This window comes from Heptranchias perlo, chromosome 25, assembly GCF_035084215.1.
Source record: "Heptranchias perlo isolate sHepPer1 chromosome 25, sHepPer1.hap1, whole genome shotgun sequence".
NCBI classification, from domain to species: domain Eukaryota; kingdom Metazoa; phylum Chordata; class Chondrichthyes; order Hexanchiformes; family Hexanchidae; genus Heptranchias; species Heptranchias perlo.
The window spans coordinates 6,692,578-6,711,934 of NC_090349.1; the positions used below are offsets into that span (position 1 = coordinate 6,692,578).

General features: G+C 44.8%; 1 protein-coding gene across 4 annotated transcripts in view; it reads right to left on the bottom strand.

Moving 5' to 3' along the window:
* depdc5 (DEP domain containing 5, GATOR1 subcomplex subunit) overlaps positions 1 to 19,357 on the bottom strand; it is a 194,629-nt gene that overhangs the window by 44,602 nt on the left and 130,670 nt on the right. For all 4 annotated transcript variants that reach the window (XM_068005515.1, XM_068005516.1, XM_068005514.1 and 1 more), the window contains exons 32-33: positions 12,264 to 12,439; positions 1,244 to 1,327 (exon numbers count right to left, since the gene is read on the bottom strand). In XM_068005515.1, the coding sequence (XP_067861616.1) occupies positions 1,244 to 1,327; positions 12,264 to 12,439 (260 nt within the window). The remainder of the gene's footprint in view (positions 1 to 1,243; positions 1,328 to 12,263; positions 12,440 to 19,357) is intronic.

Here is a 19,357-nt window from a genome sequence, read left to right on the forward strand (position 1 = left end):
AACAGGGTCACATCTGTTACTGTAAGCTTCTGGTAAAATAAATATGGTAGAATTTAACAGACAATGTTACTGAGAGGAAGTCATGGTCCTCACCCTCATACATAGAGTCATAGAGTCATACGGCACAGATAGAGGCCCTTCGGCCCATCGTGTCCGCGCCGGCCATCAAGCCCTGTCTACTCTAATCCCATATTCCAGCATTTGGTCCGTAGCATTTCAAGTGCTCATCCAAATGCTTCTTGAATGTTGTGAGGGTTCCTGCCTCCACAACCCTTTCAGGCAGTGAGTTCCAGACTCCAACCACCCTCTGGGTGAAAAAGTTCTTTCTCAAATCCCCTCTAAACCTCCCGCCTTTTACCTTGAATCTATGTCCCCTTGTTATAGAACCCTCAACGAAGGAAAAAAGCTCCTTAGTATCCATCCTATATGTGCCCCTCATAATTTTGTACACCTCAATCATGTCCCCCCTCAGCCTCCAAGGAAAACAAACCCAATCTTCCCAGTCTCTCTTCATAGCTGAAGTGCTCCAGCCCTGGTAACATCCTGGTGAATCTCCTCTGCACCCTCTCCAAAGCGATCACATCCTTCCTGTAGTGCGGCGACCAGAACTGCACACAGTACTCCAGCTGTGGCCTAACCAGTGTTTTATACAGCTCCATCATAACCTCCTTGCTCTTATATTCTATGCCTCGGCTAATAAAGGCAAGTATCCCATATGCCTTCTTTACCACCTTATCTACCTGTTCCGCCGCCTTCAGGGATCTGTGAACTTGCACACCAAGATCCCTCTGACCCTCTGTCTTGCCTAGGGTCCTCCCATTCATTGTGTATTCCCTTGCCTTGTTAGTCCCTCCAAAGTGCATCACCTCGCACTTTTCCGGGTTAAATTCCATTTGCCACTGTTCCGCCCATCTGACCAACCCATCTATATCGTCCTGCAGACTGAGGCTATCCTCCTTGCTATTTACCACCCTACCAATTTTTGTATCATCAGCGAACTTACTGATCATACCTTTTACATTCATATCCAAGTCATTAATGTAGACCACAAACAGCAAGGGACCCAGCACCGATCCCTGTGGTACCCCACTGGCCACAGGCTTCCAGTCACAAAAACAACCTTCGACCATCACCCTCTGCCTTCTGCCAGAAGGCACACGCAGGCACGCTCACAAATACACATACCGGAGGCACGACACATACATACACACACAGGGCAGAGCTGTGTAATTTAAAGACTCACGTGGGGTGCTTCATTGTTTCCAGTATTTCTGCCAGTGAAGAGGAGGAAGTCAGTGAATTTGCAATCCCAGAGGACAGCTGGCTGCTGCAATGTAACCAAACACACTAAATCTTGCAGATATAGTTCAACTTATGAGCAAATACAGCTGAATGTATTGATACACATTAAGTAGTTACATAATACAGTACTTTATATCAAAAAAAGTACTCAAGGGGCTCTGTGATGAGTATGTCTCAATTACCTGCCTACTGGGTAATGCAATGTGAAGTGTTTAATGAGTCGGTCCCTCTTGTTACAGTCTACAAGAGGAGCTGGCGTCCCCCTACAAGAGGAGCTGGCGTCCCCCTACAAGAGGAGCTGGCGTCCCCCTACAAGAGGAGCTGGCGTCCCCCTACAAGAGGAGCTGGCGTCCCCCTACAAGAGGAGCTGGCGTCCCCCTACAAGAGGAGCTGGCGTCCCCCTACAAGAGGAGCTGGCGTCCCCCTACAAGAGGAGCTGGCGTCCCCCTACAAGAGGAGCTGGCGTCCCCCTACAAGAGGAGCTGGCGTCCCCCTACAAGAGGAGCTGGCGTCCCCCTACAAGAGGAGCTGGCGTCCCCCTACAAGAGGAGCTGGCGTCCCCCTACAAGAGGAGCTGGCGTCCCCCTACAAGAGGAGCTGGCGTCCCCCTACAAGAGGAGCTGGCGTCCCCCTACAAGAGGAGCTGGCGTCCCCCTACAAGAGGAGCTGGCGTCCCCCTACAAGAGGAGCTGGCGTCCCCCTACAAGAGGAGCTGGCGTCCCCCTACAAGAGGAGCTGGCGTCCCCCTACAAGAGGAGCTGGCGTCCCCCTACAAGAGGAGCTGGCGTCCCCCTACAAGAGGAGCTGGCGTCCCCCTACAAGAGGAGCTGGCGTCCCCCTACAAGAGGAGCTGGCGTCCCCCTACAAGAGGAGCTGGCGTCCCCCTACAAGAGGAGCTGGCGTCCCCCTACAAGAGGAGCTGGCGTCCCCCTACAAGAGGAGCTGGCGTCCCCCTACAAGAGGAGCTGGCGTCCCCCTACAAGAGGAGCTGGCGTCCCCCTACAAGAGGAGCTGGCGTCCCCCTACAAGAGGAGCTGGCGTCCCCCTACAAGAGGAGCTGGCGTCCCCCTACAAGAGGAGCTGGCGTCCCCCTACAAGAGGAGCTGGCGTCCCCCTACAAGAGGAGCTGGCGTCCCCCTACAAGAGGAGCTGGCGTCCCCCTACAAGAGGAGCTTTGATACAGAGCTTGGAGAGAGTTGGGTGAATCTGCAAAATGGATTGAGTTGCAAACAGAGTGAAGACTATAAAATGGGAATTTGGTGTGGGGGGAAAGGAGGTGCTAAGTCATTTAAACCAAGGGGCAACAGTAAATATATAAATAAATAATCACAGTAATTAATTAGATCTAAGGGGATCAAATTAAGTGGAAGATACCAACATTAAAGGGATCCGAATTCCAATAAAAAATCTGGTATACATAAATAATATAGGAGTTAAGGGGATAACACACACACACACACAGTATGTTGCCTCCCTGGTGCCAGAGTAAAGGAAATCACTTAACAGCGCAGAACATTTTGCGAGGGGGGGGGGGGGGGGGGGGGAAGGGAACAGCTGGAAGTCGTGGCCCAGGTTGGAACCAATGACATGGTAGGAAAAGGGTTGAAGTCCTAGAGTTTCAGGAGGTAGGGAGGAAGTTAAAGAGCAGGACCACTAAGGTAGTAATCTCTGGATTACTCCCAGTGCCACATGCTAGTGAGTATAGGAATAGTAGGATAAGACAGGTTACTGCGTGGCTGGAGAAATGGTGCAGGAGGAAGGGCTTCAGATTCCTGGGATATTAGGACCAGTTCCGGGGCAGGGGGGATCTGTTCAAGATGGACGGGTTGCACCTCAACAGAGCTGGGACCAATGTTCTCGCAGGAAGGTTCACTAGTGTTGTGGGGGAGGGTTTAAACTAATTTGGCAGGGGGGGTGCACCAGGATAAAGCATTAGAGAGGGGATACACGGTGCACAGAGGACTGGGAGGGACAAACAGAATTAGAATAAAGAGTAGTTCAGAAATAGGAGGGATCAGACAGGGGGAAATGCAAGGCAGATTAAGATGGGTTTAGAGTGCATAAATGCACAGAGTGTGGTAAATAAGGTTGGTGAGCTGCAGACATAAGTAACCACATGGGATTATGATATAGTGGCAATAATGGAGACCTGGCTCAAACAAGGCACTTAATATTCCTGGCTACAATGTATTCAGGAAAGACTGGAAAGGAAAAAAAGGAGGGGGTGGCAGTATTGATCAAAGATACAGTTAAAGCACTAGAAAGGTATGATGTAGTTGAGAGTTCAAAGACAGAATCTATTTGGTTAGAATTAAGGAACAATAGAGGAGCTATTACACTGCTGGTTGTATACTATAGGCCACCAAATAGTCAGACGGAGATAGAGGAGCAAATATTGCAGAAAGGTGCAAATATTGCAGAAAGGGACAGCCATAGCATTAGGGGCTTGGATGGAGAGAAATTTGTTGAGTGCATTCAGGAGGAATTTCTCATTCAGTATGTGGATGGCCCGACTAGAGAGGGGGCAAAACTTGACCTCCTCTTGGGAAATAAGGAAGGGCAGGTGACAGAAGTGTTAGTGAGGGATCACTTTGGGACCAGTGATCATAATTCCATTAGTTTTAAGATAGCTATGGAGAAGGATAGGTCTGGCCCAAAAGTTAAAATTCTAAATTGGGGAAAGGCCAATTTTGATGGTATTAGACAGGAACTTTCAGAAGTTGATTGGGAGAGTCTGTTGGCAGGCAAAGGGACGTCTGGTAAGTGGGAGGCTTTCAAAAGTGTTTTAACCAGGGTTCAGTGTAAGCACATTCCTTATAAAGTGAAGGGCAAGGCTGGTAGAAGTAGGGAACCTTGGATGACTCGGGAGATTGAGGCACTAGTCAAAAATAAGAAGGAGGCATATGACATGCATAGGCAGCTGGGATCAAGTGGATCCCTTGAAGAGTATAGAGATTGCCGGAGTAGAGTTAAGAGAGAAATCAGGAGGGCAAAAAGGGGATATGAGATTGCTTTGGCAGATCAGGCAAAGGTGAATCCAAAGAGCTTCTACAAATACATAAACGGCAAAAGGGTAACAAGGGAGAGAGTAGGGCCTCTTAAGGATCAACAAGGTCATCTATGTGCGGAACCACAAGAGATGGGTGAGATCCTGAATGAATATTTCACATCGGTATTTACGGTTGAGAAAGGCATGGATGTTAGGGAACTTGGGGAAATAAATAGTGATGTCTTGAGGAGTGTACATATTACAGAGAGGGAGGTGCTGGAAGTCTTAACGCGCATCAAGGTAGATAAATCTCCGGGACCTGATGAAATGTATCCCAGGACGTTATGGGAGGTTAGGGAGGAAATTGCGGGTCCCCTAGCAGAGATATTTGAATCATCCACCGCTACAGGTGAGGTGCCTGAAGATTGGAGGGTAGCAAATGTTGTGCCTTTGTTTAAGAAGGGCGGCAGGGAAAAGCCTGGGAACTACAGACCAGTGAGCCTGACATCTGTAGTGGGTAAGTTGTTAGAGGGTATTCTGAGGGACAGAATCTACAGGTATTTGGAGAGGCAGGGACTAATTAGGAACAGTCAGCATGGTTTTGTGAGAGGAAAATCATGTCTCACGAATTTGATTGAGTTTTTTGAAGGGGTAACCAAGAAGATAGATGAGGGCTGTGCAGTAGACGTGGTCTACATGGACTTCAGCAAAGCATTTGACAAGGTACCGCATGGTAGGTTGTTACATAAGGTTAAATCTCATGGGATCCAAGGTGAGGTAGCCAATTGGATACAAAATTGGCTTGACGACAGAAGACAGAGGGTGGTTGTCGAGGGTTGTTTTTCAAACTGGATGCCTGTGTCCAGCGGTGTGCCTCAGGGATCGGTGCTGGGTCCGCTGTTATTTGTTATTTATATTAATGATTTGGATGAGAATTTAGGAGGCATGGTTAGTAAGTTTGCAGATGACACCAAGATTGGTGGCATTGTGGACAGTGAAGAAGGTTATCTAGGATTGCAACGGGATCTTGATAAATTGGGCCAGTGGGCCGATGAATGGCAGATGGAGTTTAATTTAGATAAATGTGAGGTGATGCATTTTGGTAGATCGAATCGGGCCAGGACCTACTCCGTTAATGGTAGGGCGTTGGGGAGAGTTATAGAACAAAGAGATCTAGGAGTACAGATTCATAGCTCCTTGAAAGTGGAGTCACAGGTGGATAGGGTGGTGAAGAAGGCATTCAGCATGCTTGGTTTCATTGGTCAGAACATTGAATGCAGGAGTTGGGATGTCTTGTTGAAGTTGTACAGGGCATTGGTGAGGCCACACTTGGAGTACTGTGTACAGTTCTGGTCACCCTATTATAGAAAGGATATTATTAAACTAGAAAGAGTGCAGAAAAGATTTACTAGGATGCTACCGGGACTTGATGGTTTGACTTACAGGGAGAGGTTAGACAGACTGGGACTTTATTCCCTGGAGAGTAGGAGGTTAAGGGGTGATCTTATAGAAGTCTATAAAATAATGAGGGGCATAGATAAGGTCGATAGTCAAAATCTTTTCCCAAAGGTAGGGGAGTCTATAACGAGGGGGCACAGATTTAAGGTGAGAGGGGAGAGATACAAAAGGATCCAGAGGGGCAATTTTTTCACTCAAAGGGTGGTGAGTGTCTGGAACGAGCTGCCAGAGGCAGTAGTAGAGGCGGCTACAATTTTGTCTTTTAAAAAGCATTTGGACAGTTACATGGGGAAGATGGGTATCGAGGGATATGGGCCAAGTGCAGGCAATTGGGACTAGCTTAATGGTATAAACTGGGCGACATGGACATGTTGGGCCGAAGGGCCTGTTTCCATGTTGTAACTTCTATGATTCTATGATTCTAGTGATAATGGGGACTTCAATTATCCAAATAAAGACTGGGAAAATAACAGTGATAAGGGCAAAGAGGGGGAGGAATTCCTGAAATGTGTGCAAGAGAGCTTTCTTGATCAGTATGTTTCCAGCCCAACCAGGAAGGAAGTACTGCTGGTCTAATTCTGGGGAATGAAGATGGGCAAGTGGAGCATGTTTCAGCTGGGGAACATTTGGGAAACACTGATCATAATACCATTAGGCTTAGAGTAGTTATGGAAAAGGACATGGAAAAATCAAATGTGAAAATACTCAACTGGAGGAGGGCTAATTGTAGTGAGTTGAAAAGGGATCTGGCCCAGGTGGACTGGAATCAAAGATTGGCAGGTAAAACAGTAAATGAGCAAAGGGGGGCCTTCAAAGAGGAGGTAGTTCAGGTTCAGAGTAGACACATTCCAACGAGGGGAAAGGAAGGACATCCAAAGCTAGAGCTCCTCGGATGACTAAAGTTAGAGATTAAACTGTAACAGAAAAAGGAGGCTCATGATAAATGTCAGGTTCATAATTCAGTGGAGAACCAGGCTGAATACAGAAAGTACAGGGGAGAAGTGAAAAAGGAAACAAGAGGGGCAAAGAGAGTTTGAGAATAGATTAGCAGGCAACATAAAAAGGGAAGCCAAAAGTCTTTCATAAACATATAAATAATAAAAGGTTAGTTCAAAGGAAGGATGGGGCCAATTTGGGACAAAAAAAAGGAGATTTTCTTGTGGAGGCAGAAGGCATGGCTGAGGTACTAAATTAATACTTTGCAACTGTCTTCATTAAAGAAGAGAATGCTGCCAATGTCACAGTAAAAGGAGGAGGTAGTAGAGAAATTGGACAGGATAAAAATAAATAAAGGAGGTACTTAAAGGAGTTGGTAATGCTCAAAGTAGAAAAGTCACCCACTCCAGATGGGATACATCCTAGGTTGCAGAGGGAAGTAAGGGTGGAAATTGAGGCAGCTCTGGCCACAATCTTCCAATCCTCCTTAGATATGGGGATGTGCGAGAGGACTGGAGGATTGCAAATGTTACACCCCTGTTCAAAAAAGGGGAGGGGGATAAACCCGGCAAATACAGGCTAGTCAGCCTAATGTCGGTGGTGGGGAAACTTTGAGACAATAATCCAGGGCAAAATTAATTGGCATTTGGAAAAATATGGGGTTCATAAATGAAACCCAGCATGGATTTGTTAAAGGCAAATCTTGTTTGACTAACTTGATTGAGTTCTTTGATGAAGTAACAGAGAGGGTTGATGAGGGTAGTGCAGTCGATGTGTATATGGACTTTTAAAAGATGTTTGATAAAGTACCACATAAAAGACTTGTTAGCAAAATTGAAGCCCATGGGATTAAAGGGACAGTGGCTGCATGGATACGAAATTAGCTAAGCAACAGAAAGCAGAGAGTAGCCGTAAACCATTGTTTTATAGACTGGAGGGAAGTGTGCAGTGGTGTCCCCCAGGAGTCGGTATTGGGACCACTGCTCTTTTTGATATATATTAATGACCTGGGTATAGAGGGTATAATTTCAAAGTTTGCAGATGACACGAAACTCGGAAATGTAGTAAACAGTGAGGAGGATAGTAACAGACATCAGGAGGACAGAGACAGACTGGTGAATGGGTATACACGAGGCAGATGAAATTTAACGCAAAGAAATGTGAGGTGATCCACTTTGGTAGGAAGAATGAGGAGAGGCAATACAAACTGAATGGTACAATTTTAAAGGGGGTGCAGGAACAAAAAGACCTGTGGGTGTACGTACACAAGTCTTTGAAAGTGGCAGGACAAGTTGAGGAGCCTGTTAAAAAGGCATACTGGATCCTTGGTTTTATAAATAGAGGCATAGAGTACAAAAGCAAGGAAGTTATGCTAAACCTTTAAAAAGCGTTGGTTAGGCCTCAGCTGGAGTATTATAGCCAATTCTGGGCACCACACTTTAGGAAGGACATCAAGGCCTTAGAGGGTGCAGAAGAGATTTACTAGATGTTACCAGGGATGAAAGACTTCAGTTACATGGAGGGACTGGAGAAACTGGGGTTGTTCTCTTCAGAACAGAGAAGGTTAAGGGGAGAATTTATAGAGGTGTTCAAAATCATAAAGGGTTTTGATAGAGTAAATAAGCAGAAACTGTTTCCAGTGGCAGAAGGGTCGGTAACTAGAGGACACAGATTTAAGGTAATTAGCAAAAGGTCCAAAGGCGAAATGAGAAAAAAATGTTTTATGTAGCGAGTTATGATGATCTGGAATGCATTGCCTGAAAGGGTGGTGGAAGCAGATTCAATAATAACTTTCAAAAGGGAATTGGATAAATACTTGAAGAGGACAAATTTACAGGGCTATGGGGAAAGAGCAGGTGAGTGAGACTATCTGGATAGCTCTTTCAAAGAATCGGCACAGGCACGATGGGCCGAAAGGCCTCTTTCTGTGCTATATCATTCTATGGCCCCTACAAGGGGATCTCATGTCTCCTACAAGCCAGAAGCTGCAGGGCTATGGTTTTTTACCCTGCTGACACCTCATAACCTTTAGGACTTGCAGAAGCTGGGTGTTCACATCCTCCAAACGGGGTCTTGCTGAATTTTTAAAAAATTTGTTCTTGGGAAGTGGGTGATGCTGGCAAGGTGGCATTTATTGCCCATTCCTGGCTGCCCTGAGACTGTGGTGGTGGGCCTTCTTCATGAACTGTTGTAGTCCTTGTGGCGATGGTGCTCCCACAATGGCGTTAGGTGGAGAATTCCAGGATTCTGACCCAGTGATGATGAAAAAAAATGGTGATATATGTCCCAGTCAGGAACGTGAGAGACTTGGAACTGATGGTGCTCCCACTACATCGCTGCTATTGTACTCGGTTGTAAACAATTTTACAACACCAAGTTATAGTCCAGCAATTTTATTTTAAATTCACAAGCTTTCGGAGGCTTCCTCCTTCGTCAGGTGAACGATGAAAAAAAAAGGTGTAATTACAATGACAGTGGAGATAGGAATTTATAATAAAAATAAGGACAGTGTATGACTCTAAAATGGGGACTGAATTAAATCTTCATGCCCTGGTCCAATTACTTTCCCCCTCCCAACATATTTCACTTGAAAACTGCACTTGGTCTTGACTCTGTGCAATAAAGATGCAGCTCCCTCTGACAAATATTCCAGTCTAATGATTCATTTCTCTTCCCTAGGCAGAGGCTAAACAGTAAGGCCATCCAGAATGGTCACTTCTTCTACACTGGTGCAAAAAGTACACTTGCATTTTAAAAAGTGGTTTTATGTAGGATCATGTGTCTGGGGGAATTGGCTTCCTCGACCCAGGCCCACATTCCAGGGTAGTGTAAGTAGGTTCAAGGCGCAACTGGATGCGATTCTGGAGATGGGACCGAAAGAGAGGACGACAGGCCAGGTAAGTGGGGTTTATCTATAGACAGGTTTTCAGCTCGTCTCCGCTCCGAGCGGTAGCTCTCGACCGTGAGTCAGAAGATTGGAGTTCATGCCCCACTCTAGTGTTTGAGCGTGTAATCTCGGCTGCCACTTCGTGCAGTACTAATGGAGGGCTGTCTTTTGGGTTAGATGATAAACCAAGTCTACCTGTTCTGGTGGATGTAAAAGATCCTGTGATACTATTTGAAGAAGAGCGGGGGAGTTCTTCGCTGTGTCCCTGCTAACATTTACCCCTTATTTAACACTACAAAAACAGATTAACTGGCCATTTATCTCATCTGTGATATCTTGTTGTGCTCAAACTGTATACTACATTTACCTCAAACAGTGACAACACTTCAAAAGTAATTCATTGGCTTTGAAACACTTGGGGATGTCCTGAGGTCACAAAAGGTGCTATATAAATGCAAGTTCTGTCTTTCAATAAAGCCATTATGGAGAACCCCATTTCAAATACACTTATGTGACAAAATCCCCTGGCCTCTTTGGGTATCGTAAGGAATAGAAAGAAAGAAAGGTTGTGGGGTGGGGGGGGGTAAAAGGCTGAACTTTGACAGACCTTGCTGCTTTGTTGCGGTTACTGCCTTATTTAAACTGAAGGCGTTTTTGCCTTTTGTTACTCCCCCAGCCACTGCACCACATAGAAGAGACTTGATCCCAGGCCTCTGTCAAACACACCTCTGTAACAAGGTGTGATAGGAGAATGGCTCAGAACAGGCCTGTAAAGAAGTACTTTTTCGTTTTTTTTGTCAATTTTATACACAAGATGATGGGTGTTAATTCTGGTGAATGGAAAACTTTCCATTTCAGGCACCCAGTGTTGGCATGAACCACTCCCAGGTCAGGAGTTAGATGCCACGTAAAGGACCTTCTGTTCTGTCCCAAAGTGCCTCAGCCCCAATCTCAGAAAGCACCCCTTGCTGCACTTATGTCACATTTTTCGATTTCCCACACCAGCTATATTGGGGCCCCTTTCAGTAAGATGAACAATTTAGTGCAGAAGGATCTTACAGCAACAAGTAGAGGAACTTCTTTTTAAAAAAAAAGTATATTTCTGGTCATTTTTACACATTTATTTGCAACGCTGCTGAAATTCTAGCTATGCTGCAGTTTGTAATATACAGCAGTTTGTAATATACAGCAGTTTGTAATATACAGCAGTTTGTAATATACAGCAGTTTGTAATATACAGCAGCATTCTAGAGAATCTTAACGCACTCAGTCCTTCTTCTCAAGAGCTACAATTACTCAATACCTATGCTGGATTATAGAACCTGGGGGTTATGACCCATACACTAGTTTAAACCTCACTCAGCGGAATTCCAAACCTGTGATTGATGAACCCAGTCATAATTTTCTGTTTGAGAACTGAGCAGCTTTACAGTCAATCAGAGCTCATAATCTAACGATACATCAAGTCAACTGTCACCCAAACACCAACCCCACCATTTACAAATTGCTGATATTCTTTCCGCATTTAATTCCAGATTTTCTGGCGCCCAGTGGGCACGGTGGGGTGGCAATGGCGCCCAGTGGGCACGGTGGGGTGGCAATGGCGCCCAGTGGGCACGGTGGGGTGGCAATGGCGCCCAGTGGGCACGGTGGGGTGGCAATGGCGCCCAGTAACAAAACAAAATCCAAACTTATGAACGGCCAAAATCAAAGCTTGAATCCCCGAACTCCTATCCCTAAACACTTAATCTGTCAAAGCAAATGGGCTTTTGCAGTGAGGGAAATGGGTTAAGTTGGCGATTTCTGGAGGTCCCTCCTAAAGACTTTCAGTCTTGGTCAACGTATCTTCTCAAATTGATAAACACAGAAAAAAAAACTTTGCTCTACCAGACTATCCCTCAGTAAACCAAACAGTTTACATGTTCTAGTATTGGTCACTGCTAGAGCAGGATCTGAAACTACAGCAACTTGAATTGAAGTGTTACTAGGTTATTGGGGCACTCTGCCCATCAAAAGAATACAGCAAACTTCCTCCCTCCCCCTCCCCACGTTCATTATCTGGTTTTGACCTTTACCATGGACTGGACCAAATTCCAATGAGCATTATTTTTTGTTGAGAAACCCAAGTGTAAGCCCCAGACTCTCAGTGCAGAGAACCATCAAGGTTGGAGCAAAAATATGGAGTAGAAGAAAAGACAAAGTAAGTAGCAGTGACTAGGTGATGAGAGTTTAGGGTTTAAAAGCCTTTGAATTGTAGAAGGAATTTACAGTCCTAAACTGGTCCAAACAAGAGCACCAAGGGACTTCCCTACGCAAAGGCAATTTATCCCCAACCTTTTACAGAACACTTATGTACAAGCTTCTTTACTTCCGTTAATGAAGATTGTTGGCTTCACATCAGGATGAGTTAATTCAACGAGAGGAACTCTCACTGAGAACAATGTTCGCATCATGTCACAAACCCAACACAGCATGGCAGCCACATGAAAAGTGCAACATTACAAAGTAATCATCTACAAGTTCTGATACAGGTACCATTCCCACTCAATAGCATGGTAGAAAAGTATCACATCAAGAATTAAAATAGAAAATGAATGATTTTCACACTTGCTGAAAGATTTTGTATAAAGAATACTATTTAGTGACATTGCACACCTTGGGCAATGCTTGCTAGGTGGGTGATGACCTTACCTGCCCTCTAATGTGGTAGGTGCAGGGGGCTGGTCCCCTGTACCCTGAGTGACACCCATGGCAGAGCTCTGGGCATTTCCCGACGAGCCGGATCTATCTCCGGTTGGAGCAGTGTTTGCAGAAGCTGGGCTATAATCTGAATGGTCAGCGCCGGACGACATCTGGTCTCCTTGGATCTGTGTGCATGATAAAAAAAATATAAATACAAAAGTACAGAATTTTTGCACCATTTAAAAAAAAGCTGGAATACCCTAACTGGAGAAAGTGTAACTGCACTGTTTGAAAGCACTGCTCGAGAAGAAGTTACTTAACCAAAATCAATACTTCCATTCTGGGCAATTCAGAAGCATGGTAAGCCAAGCAAAAATAGTCCTGAATAAATTTACCACTGTTTGTAAACAGGGCGTCCAATCAGGACAGCACCTTATCCACAAGTCTACACAGGGGGTGTCAAAAACTTGATGGGCAGGATCTGCAATCAGAAATTGAATCTGTTATAGTTTCATTACAAATTTCCCCAAAGTAAGTTCTTTGTAAGGAGTCCTTTTAAAAAGGTTTAATTTAAAAAAAATATAATATTAGCAAAGGAAACTTGAAAAAAAAATTGTGGGCTAGACCTCTCACCCAATCACAGTCAGTGTGGAGAAACTCTAGTCCTATAGGCCAAAGGAACTGGATTAATCGATTTCATTTCAAATGGCATAAGCTTGGTACTTCAAGTAGAAGACCTGTCTCTTATCTGAGCAGTTATTGGCTAGAGTAACAGGACTGTCAGTCTTCCCTCTTGTCTGAAAGCCTTCTAGATATGCACCAATGTGACTGTGCTTTGAGAGACTGTGTGTTCACCTCTGGCAAAACACAGTTACCTTTGCTGAGAAAGGAGAAAACTGACACGCACAGACAGGACGACCATCATGCCTGCCAGCTGACTAGTGCAGTACTGAGATTGGTGGGGAGGGAGGTTTGAGGGCTGACAGAGGTGTGCAGTAGAGCAAGGTGGCAATAAGCAACTGTGGGAAAATGAGGAACAAAAATCAGGAAATATTAAGAATAATACGTCATGCAGATCACCCTTTGAGGGCAGTGCCATACTTCTGCATCAAAGCAAAATAACTCTACATGATCTCTTTAAAGCCGCAAGAGAACACTATGGGTCCAATAAATGCCGCAAACCTACAAAGCACCAGCCTGAAAGGAGGATGGAAGCAGATTCAATAGTAGCTTTCAAAAGGGAATTGGATAAATACTTAAAAAGGAAAAATTTGCAGGGCTATGGGGAAAGAGCAGGGAGTGGGACTAATTGGTTGGCTCTTTCAAAGAGCCAGCAGAGGCATGATGGGCCGAATGGCCTCCTCCTGTGCTATATAATTCTATGAATAGAAAACTAATACCAGAAATTTAGAAAAGCTATCAGCCATGGATCAGTGGGGTAAGCACTCCATGGGCTACAAACTGAACCATAAATGAAGGGCCCAGGTTCAATTTTTGGTCTGTGCTGAGTGCTCCTGGCTAGGGACGGATAAAATAAATCAGTCGAGATTATGCCCCTGATCGCTATCCCGTGACCGCTGATGAAAGTGGGCACAGGAGGACAAGGCGAGGGTTGCTGTGATGGATTCCATGCATTTGAGCAGCCCGTCTCTCCTGATTGTAGCTTTACACCAGTGGGAGTCAACATCTTCAGGCAAGGAGGGAAGAAATTCAAAGGGAAAAACAAATACAAGAAGAAATTTACTCAAAGTACATTTTGCCAGATCTTGGAGTAGTAGGAAATGCAAAAATAAACAGCAAAGCCGTCAGATCAGTATTCAAAGAGTCAATGAGGAGATCTTTAAAACTGAGCAAATCGTTTGTGATAACATTTAACATTTCTGGCTCCTAATACATCCATGCCCAGCACTACAAAAGCATACCCGTTAGAAATACAGCCACCCTGGGCTACTGCAGCGATGGCTGCACTATTACATGCATCCTTTCATACTGTGGATTAGAAAGGCAGCATTAGTTAGTTCTGGTCAACTGTAGTTAGGGATGGGACACAAGGCAGTTTTGTCAACCTTCAGTCTCTTTGCAACCTCCCAACTATTCTCCACCCCCTGCTCCCATTGGTCCAGCAAGGAGAGCAATATTGGGTCTGGATAAGATATCACTGCTGAAAGAAACCATGTTTTTATAGCAATCCCCATTATACATGGACTAGGGAATAGAAACACGGTGATTGGGTGCCAAGCAGTAAAAATGTTTCATTCTCCGCACTGATCTTCAGAACAACTTGAGGATAAATGAAGAAGAGAAACCAAACAGGCCCTGTTCTAGCGATCCTCAGGCTAACATCAGCTTCTGGTAGTGTTACCGTGTACAGCTGAAGGTTATTTGCATCCTGGTGGCTCATTAGGTCAGAGGTGGCTGTAGGTGTACAACAACTGGCATTAGCACACAAGGCTGGCAAAGGGAATAAAAACAGCCTGGGCTTCCACTACTTGCAGCTGTCCAGTGATTCCTGTAGGAAAGAGTCTGTGAGAATGTCAGTAAGGACACAGTAAGACTCAATTGTGACTCTCCTCCATGACTGACTAGTCTGCCAACACTAACTGTCTAGAATCACACAAGAATGGTCATTTGGGTGAAGTGCTGGAGGATGACCAACACGATGGAACTGTACCCCACAGAGAGTCAATGCCTTCAGGAGGAGAACAAAAAAAAACAAAAATTACAAAACAAGTCCCACCAAGGAAGTTTTGAAGAGACAAAGCCTTCTCCAACCCCGAAGATCAATCAGCTGTGGGTTAGCATTGTTTTAGCAGGAAATGATGGGATGCATGGAAGAGAGATTTTAAATGCCAACACAAAACTGACCGGTGGATGGTAGATCGCCGCTGTACGGGGGCTTCGCACAAACTCCAGAAAGAAGGCCCCATCCTGGGAGCAGAGACGTCAAGAGATGTAAAAAGTAGAGAGGGTTCACCACACAAAACACAAGAGTAATCACAGTAACAGCAGACACACACATGGAGATTTGCAACAAACTGCAGTCAAAACACATGAACTTTAACATTACAAACAGTAAACGCAGATTAGGAGGCACCAGGCAACTGGGAACCTGCAGCCTTCAGAATAGGAATAATTGCAGGGAAATTTCAAAAAACACACAAGGTTATTAATACACAAGGTTATTAAAACACAAAATTCTACTTCAACTACAATGAATTTTTTTTAAAATTAAGCAGCTATGGTTTGAACCTTGTTTAAACACCATCACCCTCCTGAGAGGGGGCTGAGATAACTGAGCAATTTAGTCCATAAACAACAATTTGCATTTATATAGCACCTTTAACGTAGTAAAACATCCCAAGGCGCTTCATGGGAGCGTTATCAAACAAAATTCAACACTTCTGGGAGCAGGAGAAAACGTGCTGGAGGGGTCCTTGATGTTCCTTTTGAATTTTCAGATACTGCCCTACGTAACAGGACACTGAAACATTCGGCTTAGTGCAATATCCCATGGAAAGAAACTGATTTAATGTCAAAAATGCATTTTATCTCCCGATCTCCTTTCATTTATAACTTTTGCTTACTCATTTAGTCAATAATATTTTCTATTTTTCTGCCCCAATTTTGTTTCTGCCTTCTTCCTCTACCATTTACTCTTCGTCTCGCCTCCCTTCATCAGATCCTTGCTTACCTTCCCCACCCTAATATAGCTCATGATCTCATTCTTCCCTTGCCCGCACACCCCACCCCGCCCCTCCCCCCCAGCACAAAGGAAGATGGTAGTGGTTGTTGGAGGCCAATCATCTCAGCCCCAGGGCATTGCTGCAGGAGTTCCTCAGGGCAGTGTCCTAGGCCCAACCACCTTCAGCTGCTTCATCAATGACCTTCCCTCCATCATAAGGTCAGAAATGGGGATGTTCGCTGATGATTGCACAGTGTTCAGTTCCATTCACAACCCTTCAAATAATGATGAAGCAGTCCGAGCCCGCATGCACAAGACCTGGACAACATCCAGGCTTGGGCTCATAAGTGGCAAGTAACATTCGCGCCAGGCAATGACCATCTCCAACATGAGAGAGTCTAACCACCTCCCCTTGACATTCAATGGCATTACCATCGTCGAATCATCCACCATCAACATCCTGGGGGTCACCATTGACCAGAAACTTAACTGGACCAGCCATATAAATACTGTGGCTACAAGAGCAGGTCAGAGGCTGGGTATTCTGCGGCGAGTGACTCACCTCCTGACTCCCCAAAGCCTTTCCACCATCTACAAGGCACAAGTCAGGAGTGTGATGGAATACTCTCCACTTGCCTGGATGAGTGCAGCTCCAACAACACTCAAGAAGCTCGACACCATCCAGGACAAAGCAGCCCGCTTGATTGGCACACTATCCACCACCCTAAACATTCATTCCCTTCACCACCGGCGCACAGTGGCTACATTGTGTACCATTCACAGGATGCACTGCAAGGCTTCTTCGACAGCACCTCCCAAACCCGCGACCTCTACCACCTAGAAGGACAAGAGCAGCAGGTACATGGGAACAACATCACCTGCACGTTCCCCTCCAAGTCACACACCATCCCGACTTGGAAATATATCGCCGTTCCTTCCTCGTCGCTGGGTCAAAATCCTGGAACTCCCTTCCTAACAGCACTGTGGGAGAACCTTCACCACACGGACTGCAGCGGTTCAAGAAGGCAGCTCACCACCACCTTCTCAAGGGCTATTAGGGAAGGGCAATAAATGCTGGCCTCGCCAGCGACGCCCACATTCCCATGAATGTATATAAAAAAAAATTTAAAAGATAGCCAGAGATGTGGAATCAGTCGAATCTGGGCCCTATAAACAGGAACCCAGAACTCTGCCAGAGCTACAAGGCATCTTATGGTTCTAAAACAAAACCTGAGTGTCTAACGTCACCATTGAAGGTTACTGTAAATGAGAAAGATTACAGGAAATAGAGTCTCTCTTTTCCCACATTACAAAAGTAACTACACTTCAAAAGTACTTCATTGGTTGTAAAGCGTCCTGAGATCATGAAAGGGGCTATACAAATAAAAGTCTTTCTTTCTTTACATCCAGGTCTCACTCCAGTAGATGTTGTAGCTGCACAAATCCTAGACTTATATACTCTGTTCTACCAGCACACTGATTTTGCAAATACGCATCTCATCAGCCGAAGTCCACGGTGCAAATAGCCCTGCTCCCTCAGGGGAGAGGGGACAGAATGCTGGTAGCTATCTCACACATCATTCAAAGGCCCACTGAATGGTCACTTGTGTGTCCTGCCCTTTTCATATTACACTTACAGGAATTAACCACAATGAATCACAAACAGTCAAGAAATTGGGCAAATCTTGCTGGAGCGGCATGACCTGTTCATTAGACCTTTCCCTGCACCCATCAGCTCGGAATTTTTTTGCCCTGTAATTTGATGGAAATGCGAGCTGATAACGGGGATCTGGAACCTTGGTAAAAGACAGGACCAGCAGTCTATCTCCTGAACCAATGAAATTTAAGGATTGTGAAAGAAATGAGGAACAACGGAGAAGGAAGTGTAAATTAAATTCAAATCAGGTACAGAAAGAAAAATAAAGATTGGATTAAGAGAGAGAAAAAAAAGAGACAAAAGGAAAAAAAAATTAAAAATTAATAAAATCTTTACTGACAATTTACTACATGCAGGAATGAGACTGAACAGTTTAAACTGTTCCCTTTCTGAGCCAGAGAGGTTGATTGGCATTGCATTAACAATTCCCACATCGTTAAAAGGGTACTTTCGGTGTTAAGTACGAGCCTTAACTTTCTGCGGTGAGTTTAATTCGAGTTTTATGTGCGAATCCAGCAAGTCCTTAAAAATAACGGGCAGGTTAAGGGAGAGATGCCGTTTGTGCGAAGCAAGTAGTGGAGCGGCATAAATCGAGCAGCAAGTTATGGTGGTTTGCATCTCACGGCTTATCTCTTCTTTGTCCGAATCTGCTGGCCAATTTGCGCATTAATAACAGCGTGCGTTGTGAACTTGCCGTTATTTTTCCAGGAAGATTTGGGCCATTATCTTTCTGTATACAAGGGAAGTTCACCTCTCTATTCCCTAGATCAGGTGGTAAAAGCCTGTGGCAGTGAATCCAAAATAATGTATGCAGCAGACACAGTGAAGTGTAAATTCATCATCCTGGTCTGGTTAATTGTGCTATGACAGTAATGGCTCCCTTTGATATAATGGGTTCAGCCCGGGTTTCATGCATAATTAACACCGAGACTGCAATCAGTTCATGTAAAGTCTGCTAGACAGAGTTGTAAAGGGAAGAGGTCACATCCAAAATGGGCCTCAAATTATTCCCATGCATTTATCTTGATGCGTCTTTCTTTCCACCTTCTGCATCAAGGGATGACAAAAGACTATTCTAGAATAGCAGCACATTACTCTACACACAATGCAGCTTTAAAGTAATTCATCATACTTCCAAAAGATGGATTGGAGAATCACAGGAACACAGCCACATGCAATACAGCAATACCTGTATTTATAGCAGGTCCTGTTAAAGCACTGAAGGGTGACTCACTTCAACCCCCTTGACAAACACAAATCTATATTGAGATCTGAAATGGCACCCTGGGACAGACCCATGGGTTGGTTTGCACGATACCTTTAAAATGATAGAGATTCAAAAGGCTCGATACAAATAAACTGTCCAGAACAAGGGGGCATAATCTTAAAATTAGAGCTAGGCCATTTAAGAGTAAAATCAGAAAGCACTATTTCCACAAAGGGTAACTGGAATCTAGAAATGTTCTCCAATAGGCTGTGGATGCTGGGGGTCAATTGAAATTTTCAAGACTGAGATCGATAGAGTTTTGTTAAGTGAGGGTATCGAGAGCTACAGAGCAAAGGTGGGTAAATGGAGTTCAGGTATAGATCAGCCAGGGTCTAACTGAATGGCCAAACAAGGCTTGAGGAGGTGAATGACCTACTCTTGTTCCTATCTACCCATGTCCCCTTTATTGCTATCCATGCACTTGGCAATTCATAGTGACTTCGATTCCCCCAAGCCTCATGAATGGAACAAATGATTTAAGCTGACAGTGCACTTAA